The sequence below is a fragment of the Austrofundulus limnaeus genome, unplaced genomic scaffold, assembly GCF_001266775.1.
Source record: "Austrofundulus limnaeus strain Quisiro unplaced genomic scaffold, Austrofundulus_limnaeus-1.0 Scaffold7, whole genome shotgun sequence".
In the NCBI taxonomy this organism is placed as follows: Eukaryota; Metazoa; Chordata; class Actinopteri; order Cyprinodontiformes; family Rivulidae; genus Austrofundulus; species Austrofundulus limnaeus.
The window spans coordinates 2,883,574-2,897,754 of NW_013952409.1; the positions used below are offsets into that span (position 1 = coordinate 2,883,574).

The 14,181-nt window shown below is 39.2% G+C and overlaps 1 protein-coding gene across 1 annotated transcript in view; it reads right to left on the reverse strand.

Annotated features, from left to right (window-relative positions):
* Positions 1 to 14,181, reverse strand: part of mical2b (microtubule associated monooxygenase, calponin and LIM domain containing 2b) — a gene marked incomplete at its 5' end in the record, with an annotated part of 36,397 nt that overhangs the window by 19,810 nt on the left and 2,406 nt on the right. The window contains 14 exon segments of the mRNA XM_014032990.1: positions 565 to 693; positions 766 to 834; positions 999 to 1,093; positions 1,582 to 1,781; positions 3,484 to 3,631; positions 4,108 to 4,198; positions 4,281 to 4,407; positions 5,680 to 5,795; positions 5,894 to 6,151; positions 8,033 to 8,133; positions 8,206 to 8,361; positions 10,146 to 10,247; positions 10,703 to 10,819; positions 12,358 to 12,565. Of these exon segments, the coding sequence (XP_013888444.1) occupies positions 565 to 693; positions 766 to 834; positions 999 to 1,093; positions 1,582 to 1,781; positions 3,484 to 3,631; positions 4,108 to 4,198; positions 4,281 to 4,407; positions 5,680 to 5,795; positions 5,894 to 6,151; positions 8,033 to 8,133; positions 8,206 to 8,361; positions 10,146 to 10,247; positions 10,703 to 10,819; positions 12,358 to 12,565 (1,917 nt within the window).

Below are 14,181 nucleotides of genomic sequence, written 5' to 3' on the forward strand. Positions count from 1 at the left end.
ATATAATATATTTACATTTGTAGCTCTGAAAAGTTTTATAGAGAGCGACACTCATCTTTAGAATGAAAGAAACACAATGGGGGTGGGTAAAGGTGTTGGCTGCAAGTATATGCATAACAAAAATCAACTAATAGCCCTCAGGTTTAAAGTTGAGTTAAAGTTATTAAACAATACCATTTAGTAGTGACACTTGATATTTTGATATAATTTCCTTATGAATACTTTGTAAAAACCCGCCAAACGTGGTAAAAAACCGCCCAAATTTAAATAACCCACCCAAACCTGTTTTTTCCAGCCCAACAAGTTCAAAAAAGCTCTCCTGGGTGGAAACCAGTCCAATCTGGCAACACTGTAAGTAGCCCCATTTTCCCACTTTGATCAGATATTTGGTTTAGAAGTAAATCCTCTTTTCAAATAAAGGGTTTAAAAACAGAAACAAAACACCAATGACTCATTTAAACCCGTCCGATCCTGAGTACACCAGCAGTTCTTTATTCTCGAGTACAAATATTTATTTTTGTTGATTTAAATGAATGTATTTAGATAAATATGACGTGTTCTCACCTTGGTGTGTATATTTGCTGTTGAGGAGTTCTCTTCAAACTTGGCCAGCAGCTGGGTGGCCATGAAGCGCACCTTGTTCTCCCGTAACTCCCCGTCCTCACCAGCAGGAGGCGCACTGTGGCAGGACAGCTGACAGGACGGACGGACAGAGAGTCAGAGAGGAAATGAGGACGTTGCTTTGAGTCTGGAAACTGAACCTACCTCAGTGAGGTAGTTGCTCCCCCTCCGTCGTCTCTTATTAACAGAATCATCCTCTGGTTTCTTCTCATCCTGGGACAGAAGAGACGAGAATAATCAGCTCACAGGCGTTAATACTGATCGTCTCTATTCTTATATTAGTCTAAATGAGTAGACATGCTGTAGATTTGTTCTATCCTTTCATTAAACTGATCAAACAGAGGAAGGAGAAAAAGGTAACAGTTTTTTAAACGTACCCTGGGTATCCTCTTCCTGGGCTGCGGCAGGTTCAGCAGCTTGCAGCTGCTTTTAGATGGATATTCTTCCCCATTTTCATCTGCTTCTTTAGCCACTGGAGGACAAAACACAAAAATAAAATCAACAATAAATCAAACGTACAAAGACTGGTGCAGCTTCAGAGATTTCACTCCAGTAGTTCTCCAGATATATTCTGAAATGCAGGTATGCGCTCAACGTAAACACTGGGCTAAATCAGCTGACCGTCATTGCTGCTTTTGCATTTCTAAATGCCAGAAATCCAGTGAAAACGCTTGCTGAGGAGGTCCGCTGCACGTCGACTTTAAAGAGAAACGACGCTGATGAAGCAGCTTCTACGGAGGAAGGCCTCTGGAGTTACACGGATGTGACTGCGTAAGGTTTCACACACATAGCACACATACCAGTCCGGTCTCTGGCAGCTACTGACCCGACCGCAGTTGTGCAACAAGAAACTGCAGCTTAAAAAGAAAAACTTTTCCAGTGAACTCCAGGATCTAAAAGAGTTTCTCCTCTACAAGTACTTTAAAAGATTTGGGACAGGGATTGTGACCGAGTTCTGACCGCTGCTGTTCGGCGACGACTTCCTGAAGGCTTCGAAGAACTTGGAGAGGTAGAGGACCATCAGCAGCTTGTCCGGCTCAGTGCTGGCAGCCATCTCCTTTCCTGTGGTCACCGGCTGGATGTTGAACTCTCGCTCGGCCACATCAAACGCCAGCTGGTTGTTCCCCGCCACATCCCCTTCGTTCAGAGAGTCAAAGTCACTGAAGAGATCAGAAAACAGGACGTGAAGAGCAGCTGTGAATAATTTCATAGTTTGCCTGGAGAGACCGTTATTAAAGGTTAAGCCCCGCCCATTTTAATCTAAATTTAATTTATAAATGTCTGATGTTTCTTTGATTCCTTTCAAATCTGAGTCATTAACCTGATTAAAAATAATCCATGTAATCACAGCCTGTTGGGGTTTAGCTATTGGACTAAATGAGGGCGCTACTGCAGGGGTGAAACCATGGAAACAAACATCCAAACATGTCAACATCTCTACACAATAAAACTCAACAACTCAGCTCAAAGACAGAATCTGATGCAACAAGTCCTCAGAAATTATGTCATTTAATCATCGCAGCATTAAAATAACTCAGGTGTGTGTAAGCAGGCAGTGATCAAACAGAACCAATAGATACTAGAGAATCTGGATTTCCTGTGAAAATCCAGTGTGAATGTTTGACGCTGAAAGGTTTCTACTGAATAGTTAAAAAGCTTCAACTAGCATAAAATGTTCTTAAAAAGTCGTTGCAAATAGCAGAAATTAGAAAAAAAAAGCATGTTTGCCGAACTAAGCGTATATGATCCCAAAGAGGTGAATTTAGTTTAAAAAAAAAAGCTAAAATAAACTAAAAAGTAGCTAAAAATATAGAAAAAATCTGAAATTAGCAAAAAAAGCATGTCTGCTAAATTAAGTAATGAGCTGAAATTGTCACAAAAAGGTGAATTTAGTTGAAAAAAGCTAAAACAAGTTAAAAAGAAGCTAAAATAAAGAAAAAAGCTGAAATTAACAAAAAAATTCAGAAAACATGCTTGCTAAATTAAGTAATAAGCTGAAATTATCACAAAAAGTTGAAAATAGCTAAAATAAGCTTTAAAAAAGTAGCTAAAATATAGAAAAAAAGCTGGTATTAGCAAAAAAACAGTAAAAGCATGTTTGCTAATTTAAGTAATAAGCTGAAATTATCACAAAAAGTTGAAAATAGCTAAAATAAGCTTTAAAAAAGTAGCTAAAATATAGAAAAAAAGCTGGTATTAGCAAAAAAACAGTAAAAGCATGTTTGCTAATTTAAGTAATAAGCTGAAATTATCACAAACAGTTGAAATAAGCTAAAAAGTAGCTAGAAATATAGAAAAAAAGTGAAATTAGCATAAAAAAAGCCAAAAAAAAGCTTTAAAAAGTAGCAGAAAAATAGCAAAGGTGGTCAGAATGGTGGCTAAAAATGCAAAAAAAAAAAAAAGGTTAAAATCAGCAAAATAGAAGAGGAAGAAAGCTGAAATTAGTACAAAGTGGTTAAAAAAGCAGAACTAGAACAAAAGTTAAAAAGTATGAAAGGTTTATTAACATTTTAAAGGGTTTTACGGTGGTTGAAGACAGCTCAATTCTTTTTCAGTAAGAAAAACACGGCAGAAAAAAACAAAATATCTCAAAAAGTTTAAATTGCTGAAATACCAAAAGTCATATTTGGAATGTCCTGAAGGAGCTGAATGTTTTCTTTTATAAATAGGTGAAGGAGCACAAAAATTGCGGAACAAGATATGATAGAAGAAAGAATCTCAATAATGTAAATTATTTAAACACATTCACACAAATATGAATGAGATTTATCACAACAATCGTTTAAATAATCTGAGGCAGAGATTATCAGCAGGACTAATTTTACTTGAATTAAAGCTCAGTGTGGTTGTGTGTGTTCTTACATCAGCTCAGGCCTCTGTCCGTGGATGAGTGCACACAGGGCCAGGCCGTTCCTCCAGGAGGACGTGAGGTTGGCGACATCCACCCCCCGGTACCCCCGGGTCTGCCTCTGACACCAGGTCAGCAGGCGGCCGGGTCGGACCTCGGACTCTGCACGAGAGGAGCAGTCAGAGTTACCGCACCGCATCAAAGGAAAGAACATTTTCATGCCAGAAAGGGTTTTGTTTTCCCTCCCCGCCTACGAGGGATTTATTTCTGTCAGGGTAGGAAAATATCTGAAATGGTGTCGACGCTGTGACGCGTTGGAACTGCAGGTTCTTCTGGACTCAAGCCACTCGAGCTACAAACTGATCTACTGAGAAACTCTGCCACGCTTTGATGTGCTTCAAAACACCTAAAAGGGGTCTCCTGCCCCTCAGAGGAAAGATTAAACTCTGTTTGTACAAGCCTGAACGGAAAAACACTGAATAAACACAAGAAAATCAAGTCAATAACTCATATTGACAGTTACAGAGTTTTAATATGAAAGTAATGATCTGGTCTGCGTCAGTTTTCGCTGCAGTAGTTAATGAGTGGGAGTATTTTATTTCACATCTAAAACGGTTTCAGTGGCTGAAAATGTTCACCTTTTCTACACAGGTTGGTTGATCTTCGAGCCGGCACTCCTTTTTCAATCCAACTTGAGTTCTGCTGACCGTCGATGAACAGGTGACGCACCTGAAACAAACATAAACACACAACAAATCTCATTTCTGTCACTGTGACGTGATGTTTCAGACACATCCTGTTGGAGGCTGACCTGGTGAGGACGGACACAGCTGGAGTTCAGGTTGGGGTAACGGGTGGCGGGATCGATGGTGTACTGTTCAAAGTTTTTACTGATGTTCTCCGGTGTGGTCTGAGGCAGCAGGCGGTAAATACTCTCCCTGGGAAAAACAGAAAAGATAGAAACTAATGGTTTAAAAAGTTAGCATTCATACAAAACAATAAAAACACATATAGCAAACTCAGGCTAAGCATTCTCATCATCTGGTAAAATATGAACAATAATATACATTAAAGGGGCAATACCATATAACAATACTATAATAAAGTATCTTTGTCACCTTTAGTTGTTATTAAAATGCTGTTTTATGTTTAAATAGAAAATAAACTTGACTTCTCATCATATCTGTTTCTAAATGCCTTGAAATTTGGCCTCTGTCTCTTTAAGAGCCACCTTCTGCTTCTGTCTCGCCCATTTCGGTGCGTGGGGGGGGGGGGGGGCTGCCATGATGCAGTTTACTTGGCATCTGAAAATACATTTCCTCAAAGGTATTTTTAATCTGAAAAGAGCTTCACTGAGTGAGAACTAATGTTGAGAGCTCAGCAGACAGTTAGGTTTCACTTTCACTTTGACCCGAGAGCCTGCAGGAGTCATGGGCGGGGTGTGTGGGGAGGAGTGAGGGAGGGAGTGCGCTCTACCATGAGGAAGTTCGGCTTAAAGACACGTCCCAGGGGCGTTTCTGGTCCCAAAAGGTGTTTCTGGTCCCCACCTGTCGTTTTGCTCCTCAGCATGGCTTCATAAAAACGCTGCAGGATTTCTCAAACATGCATGAATGAATCAAAGCAAGGCTTTGGGCATGTTTTTATGAGAGTATAACATTATAACATGATATAAAACTCAAAAAAGTTTATTTTACATGATATTGCCCCTTTAACAAATTAAAATCTGAGAGAGTAATTATTTTTTTAGGTTTAGATTCAAGTCTGGGTGTAGATGAAGTAAAAAAAAATTCAGTCTAGATGAGAAAATAAAATCGTCAGCATAGATGTCAGTTTTTCCTGTTTGCTTTGAAACAGAAACCTTTACACCAGAGATTCTCAAACTGGAGTCCCAGGACCCCCAGGGGTCCGCGAGAGGTATCTTCGGGGTCCTCAAAAAATGTCATTAAATTGTTAATTTGGTTTTCATTTTTAAAAATGCACGGAGAACAATGAACTAATAAAACAAACATAATAAACTAAATAAAAATATATATATTCTCATGGCATTCAAGGGGCTGAAATGACAGTAAATTATCTTTTAAAACAGCATGGGGTTTATGAGGGGGTATAAGAAGCTGTCTCTGCAGAGGCTTTCATTTGTCTGAATAATATTAAACAAACAAACAAAAAGAAGTCCTCATCTCAAGTTACAGGAAGTAGAGCACGCTCACCTCTCTGCCAGCACCTCCAGGGAGTTCCTCCCCTGAGCCCAGCCCCGCACCATCCAAACGGTGTCGAACGCAGCCAGAAAACCCCGAGCACAACCCGTTCCCATCGGCCAGAAGGGCTGTAAGCAGAGAACATGACGATGATGCCAGTAAAAACACAAAGCAGGCCAGCCCTGACAACACACACAAACACACACACACACACAGTTTCTCAAACCTCCAGAAGGCTGTCTCCCACCAGCGCGACCAGCAGCTGGTGTCCATGTTTCTCCCTGATCAGGGCGGCGTTCTCTGAGGCGTACATGCAGGTGAAGTCGAACATGGCCACGTCCGGTTGCCCGTAGTGGTTGATGGCGTAGTCCAGCGACGGCAGCTGGTAGTTGGTGCCGAAGTCAGCGGCCTCACGGGCGTAAGAAAGCAACGCTTCCTGGTTGACGTTATCATAGGCCAGCAGTCGCTCTGTTTCTATGTAGTCCTACATGAAGGACAAAAAGGTAGGGTTTGAATTTAACATGAAAATATCTAAAACACTTTCAGCTATTTTAGTATTCTGTATTCCATTACAAGCTTTTTCATAATACTGACACTACACCTGAAACTAATAAGTTAATAGAAACAAATATTTAAAGTGCAAGTGACATCAAATTTTGTAATAAAAATAAACGCATGTTTGCAAAGATACCACTGATAAAATATCGAAAAATAAATTTCACGCCACTGAGATGAACAGTTGTTGAGATATTCACATGTGAAGTAACAGGAAGTGATGTCAAAGGGGAATATCTGCATGTAAACAGAGCGTTGCTTCAATAACTAACAACACAGACTGTAGAGAAGTATCTGATATTTCTTTACATTATTTTGAGTCTATCGGACAGATGAAGAGTCAGAGAACAAAAATTATGACTTCAATGAACTATAAAGAGTTCCCCTTTGATGTCACTTTCTGTTTCACTTTGGCTGAGCCAAGTTCAAAATAAAATATACCAGTTATGTGATAAAATGGGTAAAATCATGCCAGATTTCTTAAATACAAAGATGTTTTTTAATACTTTCTGCAATTAAAGGATATGCAGGTCATAAGCTGCGTTTCCATTGCAAATGTGCGCAAAACTTTGTCAATATTCTGTTAACATTGAAAAAACACAGCTTTGCAACTGCAGTGTTTCCATTAAGTAAGAAATGCTATTAAAGTCACGCGTGAATACGTTTGTTCTTGTGATAAGTCATTACAAACACGGCAGCAACAGATGTAAACACATTGCATCTTGCTACCACGACACTAGCGCTCATCATCATCAGAGATGTCTGCGTCTTATCGAGGCTTTCCAGAGACAAGTCCCTACTTGGGAGTGGCTACGAATGCTGTGTTTTTGGGAAATTGTAGTTGGTGAGTTCACTACTTTGTTTTACAACTTTGGCGATTTTACTACTACTTCCACTTCCTGTTGTCTTCTTCGTCGTCTTTTTTGCCAGTAAAAACCTCTGGTTGTTGATCACGTGACTCCAGTGATGCGAAAAAAAAAGTGTTTCCATTGCAGTTTTGTGAAAAACACCAATTTCGATACGGCTGAAAATACCACCTTATCCTAGCACAAAAACACTTTGTTGAAAAACTTTTTTCTAGATTGACATGTTTCCTTTAAGCAAATTTATTTTCAAGATTCTAATTTACGCATGGTCAATGAAAACGCAGCTGTAGACTCTTTAAGGTATGGGTATATTCCTTTCACTTCTGATAATATCCTCTAATTTAGACATGTCAGCAGTATGTGTGTCTCTATAAACAAACTCAGAGTTATACTGAGTGATGAGGTCGCTGCTGTTTTGGATCCATGTGTGCGGGCTGGGATCCAGCTGACGCAGACAGATATCACTCAGCAGAAAGAGCCAATGTAAGATGAGAGCGAGACCACTGAGGGAACAGGAGGACAGGGGGTGGGGGGGCTTCAACACCTGTGGTTTTAATAAACATGGTGGGGGACATAAATCTGTGCATCGAGGGGAAATGGACCATGAAACAAGTCTAATTAACAAAGCTCTGTTTATGCTGTTTAATCTCTGATGTATGTGTGTGTGTGTGGGGGGGGGGTATATTTGGAGTGTGTGAGATGTGGAATAAAGGTGAGAGGTGCAATTCTTTAATTAGAGCTCTATGTATCATCATCTCTGGAGGACCATCACTCACCAGTCTGGCGAAGACTCGAGTGTTTCGGTCTTACCCCACAGCTCATGTGTGCATCTCTGGCCTTCAAGTTTCTAATCTAGGGCTATTTTGTTTTAAATTAATCACAACAAATTTAACTAAAAACGTCTTTTAAAGAAGAGCCAGGCGTCAGTACTAACAGTAACTTACATTTATGATGACCCTTTTGTCCAGAAGGCTCTGCTTTTTCGCCGTCATCACAAAGTAGTGGGTGTTGTCCTTGTAGTAAACGATGTTTTCCAAGTCAATGCCTGTAAATTCCAGCACTCTGCATGAGATGGAGCACTCCGGCAGCGCTTATATTTGCCACAGCTTTTCCTTACCCGTCTCATCTTTGAGTTCAAGGAAGAACTTCTGGTTGAAGATGAAGGCCACGCCACTGATCTCTTCCACTTTGGCCTCTGCTGTGGTGTTCCTGTTGACGAAGTTAGCCGTGATGGCGATGGCTAGCTTCCCTCGAAACTCCTTGCGAGTGAAACCTGATGAGTGGAATGGGAATCTGGTCAGGTAACATCACATTTAAGTAATGGAACGTGAAAAGGATTCTAGAAGATAGAGGTTTCTCAAACTGGGGTCTGCGAGACGTATCTTGGGGGTCCTCAAAAAACTTTCAATAAATTGTTCGTTTGATTTTTATTTTTAAAACAAACTAAACCAAAAAAAAAGATACTATTCCCATGCCATTTAGAAGGTAAAATGGCAGTAAAATATTTCTAAAACAGTATGGGGTATATAAGGGGGTCCCTGAAACTTTTTCACCCTTGTAAGGGGTCCCCAGACACAAAACGTTTGAGAACTCGCTATAAGAAATACTGTCTGAGCATGGAAGATCATTAGTTGTTTCGTGAGGATGAATCTCACTGTGACCTGGTAGTATAAACATATTTGCAGTGTTTGTATAAAGTACCACAAAGTGATACTTGAGTAAAAGTACAAGTATCTTACCAAAAATTACTTTGGTAAAAGTTAAAGCCTCCTTAAGGAATATTACTTGAGTAAAAGTCTTAAAGTATCTGATACTTTTTGTACTTAAGTATTAAAAGTAAATGTGTTGATTTAAAATGAGCAGTTAGATTTTCTGTAAGGACATTTATTAGGAGGTGACCTCCACAAAAAATGCCTATATCGTATTAAAATAATTAATTGATGTTAAATTTAGGATGCACTAGTCCAGCTGTTTCAGTTTATATACATATATCAAGGCTGCACAAAGCTTTTCCCCAAAATGAAAATCTATCTGAGGGCTGCGGCCAAATGTAATAATATAATTCATGAAATACAAATACTTCTTAAGTACAGTCCTTTTATTTGAATGATTCTGTCCTGCTGGAGTGTGACATGATTTGTTTGTGTACAAACTAATACACTATCAGAGTTTTATATATTTATACTTCTCATTCAACCACAGTTAAATTCACTCTATCTAGGAGGCTCAGTTTATATGGATAGTTTTTATTTTTTACAACAAGCTGGAATGAAAACAAGCAAAATGAAATAAAAGTAACGACTTTCTACTTCTTGTCTTTTTTAAAAACGTAAGGCAGGGTGTCCAAACATTTTGTTACCCCTGCCTTACATTTTTTAAAAAGCCAAGAAGTAGAAAGTCGTTACTTTTATTTCATTTTGCCTGGTTATTTAAAGCCAAATAATTGGTATTGTTGCTGATATTTTTTATTATAAGATTTTACTTTATGATAAATTTGCCCTAATAATAAATAGAAAGTCTCCATCTAAATCAAACACCTGTGCCGGGGGGACAAATTTGTAAACAAATTAGTATAATTCTTGAACTGAAGTCAGGGGCCACACAAAATCAGTTTAGGGGCCACAAATGGCCCCCGGGCCACACTTAGGACATCCCTGAAAGTAGGCTGAAAAATGATTACTCAAATAAAGTACAGATACTCGAAAATTCTACTTAAGTACAATAACAAAGTATTTGTACTTCGTAACTTTACAACTCTGCATATTTGTACTTTATAAGTTAGAAAACAAAGATAAAGTAAGTCAGTATTTTTACACAGTAATCCTACAAGCTCTAATCCAGTTCATGTATCGTCAAACATCAGCCCACGTGAAACTGAGTCAACAGGAAATGCTTTAGTCACTGAAAATGTGTCTGTCATCCTTTCACTTGTGTGACCTCACGATCACTGCTCTGTGGTTGTGGGTCAACATTAATTTTCTTGTGTTTCCTTTGAACAAACCGTCAGTGTTTTTCCCCCCACAACACTCCCAGTTGTGAGTCACGTTCGTTCCTCACCATCCAGAGTGCTTTTGCGCCCGTCGGCTCCGATCACCACGTCGAACTCGAAGTCTGAAACAGGGTGGTTGGAGGGCTGGATCTCCGCTCGCCACCCCGGACCTGAGGAACACAACAAATAAAAAAACATGTTTGAGAAGAGAGGGAGGGATCTTCTCCGTTTCTTCTTTCTAACCACAAAAAATTATGTCTTTTATTTCAGCTGCTGCATAGCAGGAAAAACAACGTCCTCCTGTCTGTCAAATGTTTGGGTTATGATTCCTGGAATGTTCAAAGACTTCCCAAAGGAAATGTTTTGAAAAATCATCTCAGACTGCAGCTACAGTAAAAGTTTGCTAACAGCAGAATCTGCCTTTTTTTTAACCTTTTTTCTTAAAGTCATGATGAGTTCTCATTAAGATAATGTTTAAACATGTTTATTTTCCTTTTCAGACATTGAGGTGTTTTATTAAGATTTGAAACTTAATTCTGTTTTTTAAACGAGTTCTTTTAAAAGAAGAGTCTCAGACAGAAAGAGTAACGTCCATAAATTCTTGAGTACGAGAGCAATAACTTACTGTCATCAGTTTGCTCCTCTGGAGGCTCCACCAGTTTGAGAAATTCCACATTGACGTGGATCTCCACTCCCAGGATCAGGCTCACTTTCAGCAGCATCAGCTGCAGCTGGCGGATACCTGGAGAGGCAGCCGAGGCACATAACATGACCCACCATTTCTAAACACCAAGACTAGAACTTCCTGCACCTGCAAATTAGTAATTATGGATTTTAAATGATTATAATAACAGGAGGGACTTTTGGGGAGAAAAACTACATTTAAGCCTTTTGTTACGGCGTGGTATGAGGGCCAAAATTAAGATTATTGCATAACTATTGGTTGCTCCATCCTTGTAGCAGGAGGCTACATCTATTCCTAAAACAGCTATTGATCTGATTAATGATAGGCTGGCACCGCTAACTGAGAGGTGCTGGTAAATGAGAAGGAGACTATGGCTGTGTCCAAAACGACAGGCCGGGTCCTCCGGAGGACCCAGACTACCCTGTCGAGGTGGGCCGGGTCCTTGGTAGACCGGGAAGACCGGAAAAAAAGAGGCTGTGAATTTGGACGGTCTAGCCTCCCCTCCTTACCCCGGCGTACGTCWTGTCACCTAGCAACTGTGACGACGCTAAACAAGCAAACTTAAATCAAAACTAGAAAAATATCAATAYATTAGCATTAGTAATATCACAAAACTATAAAATTAACTTAAAAGTAACATTTCAAGAACTAATTGACCTGCTGTAGGTGCATGTTTATTTCGCGTTTTTTATGACGAAAAAATAATATTTAAAAACATGTCCATACAAAAGATAAAAGTATTAGAATTACAACCGCTAATCTTTTTTAATTTTTAAATCACCATATTTTTTATTTAAAATGTATTCTTTTCTCTCGCTTCGTCCACCATTACTAGCATAAAAAAAAATCTCCGGTCGGGCCGCAAAGCATTATGGGATATGCTGGGCCGGGAAGGATCCATCAGACCAGTCCTTCGATTCGGGCCAAAGGAAGGACGTATTTGTCGGACGCATCGGAGGAGTCTTCGGTTTTGGACGTCCTTCGTCGCGGCGCTGTGACGTATGCGGCCGACAAATTCGACCTTCGGAGGACCCGTCCTGACGTTTTGGACACAGCCTATGTATTTGTGTTAGCATCAGAGAAGCTAGCGACTAACATGGATAAGCTGGTGTTAGCATTGGAGAGGCTGGGTGGATTTAAATAAGTATGTTACAAAAAAAACTTGCCTCACATGTTACAGAGCGGAACAAAAATGTTACAACTGACAAAATAAAAGGCATCTTTTGTGAGACTAAGTTTGATTTAGAGTTTTATCTGCTCAGCAGTGATTCAACACACTCACACAAAGCACCCATTATTTTTATTTATAGCTCTGGAGAATTTGGTATGCTATCTTTTGATACAGGGAATAAACAGGGAGCAAGAAACTGTTTTTAAGTGCTAATTTGACTTTTTTTAAAATTTGTCTTATTGACAAATCTATTGCCAACATTTTTGTAAAGTTAACGTGAAGAAACTTGGGGAGATTAAAAACTAACTCAGCATTTTCCACTTTGTTCTCTCAATTTAAGACGAGTACATTAACGGCAACAATGTAAGTGCAGTTAATAAATAAACAAACAAACAAACAAACAAACAAACAAACAAACACTCACTGATGTGGTCGATGGAGCCAGCGCAGAACTTGCCGTAGAACTTCTTGGCACCGAGCGCCCTGAGGTCGTGGATGGTGTAGGGCCAGAGATGGAGCACGTTGTTTCTGGAGAAGGTGTCTCTCTTCTCGATCACCACCACTTTACAGCCCAGCAGGGCCAACTCGATGGCCGACCGCAGACCGCAGGGACCCCCGCCGATGATCAGACACTGGAAATGAGACGAAAGCAGCGATGAGGAGGAGCCTGGGGGAGTGAAATGTTCGGCTACAAAACGTGTAAACGGCTCTCTAAAGAGGAGGAAATGTTTACGAGTCCTTGTGTCACTTTATGAATGAGTTGTTTACTCGTTTAACCTGCCCTCTATGTATCTTTAAAACAAAAATTGTTACTAAATGTTAAGTTAAAAGAAGGGACGCTGCAGCTTCTGTGTGAAAGAATTAAACACAGACAAGTTCAAGGAGTTTTATAAAACAGTGTCCTAATTTGGAGCCTAAATGCTGTTTCAGAAAATAAAATAAATCAACCCAAATTTCTCCAAATAACCTTCCCCAAAAGTGGAGTAACAGCTCAGCTGTTATTTCTGGCCAGCCCTCAGCCCAACCCTTCTGTGTTAATCTCCCCTCTGCAAGTCTCTGGCTTATTTCCCCGCCTAACATCTTATCTGTTCCTTCATATTTTCCTTCCAACACAACACCAGAAGCGCTGCTTAAAACGTGTCACAAACAGAACCACAACCATTAAATGGATGTGTGAGCGTTCACACTGTTTTTAGACCTCGGTGTGAGGCTTTTAATACAATTAGAATAAAGCAGCTTAAATATTTTATTCTGTAAACAACCGTTGATCCACTAATTAACAGCATTATCCATCTGAATCCATAAATTCTGCTTAAACTTTATGATCAGAGTTAGAAATAGCTGCTGGAAACTTAACAATTAGACCAAATGTGGTGATTTGAACAATTAAACTAAAACTACAAATATATTTTCCCCCACAGTGTTAAAAATTATTTATGCCAGCTTATATACTGTATGTCCATTCTGTGAGTAACTCATTTAATCATAAAAATAAACAACTTTTCAACTGATATGTTTTTTGTTGACTTACAGAAATTGTATAAATGCACTTTTAAACACTAGGGCTGCTTATCAGGGTACAGTTCAGCCCTTTTTAATCCAAATTTTACAGAGCCAAGACCACATTCCCTCTGCTGACCTGCACTCTTACTTAAAACAAAGCTGGATCTTGTGTTTAACTCTTTATTTCCCAAGTTTAAAGTTAAAAATAATGGCATGTAGAATAAAAGGACTCCAGCTTTCTAAAGTTTGAATTAAAATATCCACAGTTTCAAGCTCAGTTTCTTTCTGGTGTTTTGGTATTTAGAACTGACGGCCTTTCCACAGACAAATAAAACAAAAGAAACAAAAATAACCTTTTTGAACAATGAAACTTATGAAATACTGTTCCAGACTTGTGGTTCTGAAACGTTTTATAAAGAGTTCCACCAGTGTTGTATAAAGTACAACGAAGTGTTACTTGAGTAAAAGTCTTAAAGTATCTGATATTTTTTGTACTTAAGTATTAAAGTAAAAGTACTGATTTAAAATGAGCAGTTAGATTTTCTGTAAGGACATTTATTAGAAGGTGACCTCCACAAAACGATGCAGAAATGACTGTTGTATTAAAATAATTCATTTATGTTAAATTTTTGATGCACTAGTCCAGCTGTTTCTGTTTGAGACAGACAGACAGACAGACAGACAGACAGACAGACAGACAGACAGACAGACAGACAGACAGACAGACAGACAGACAGACAGACAG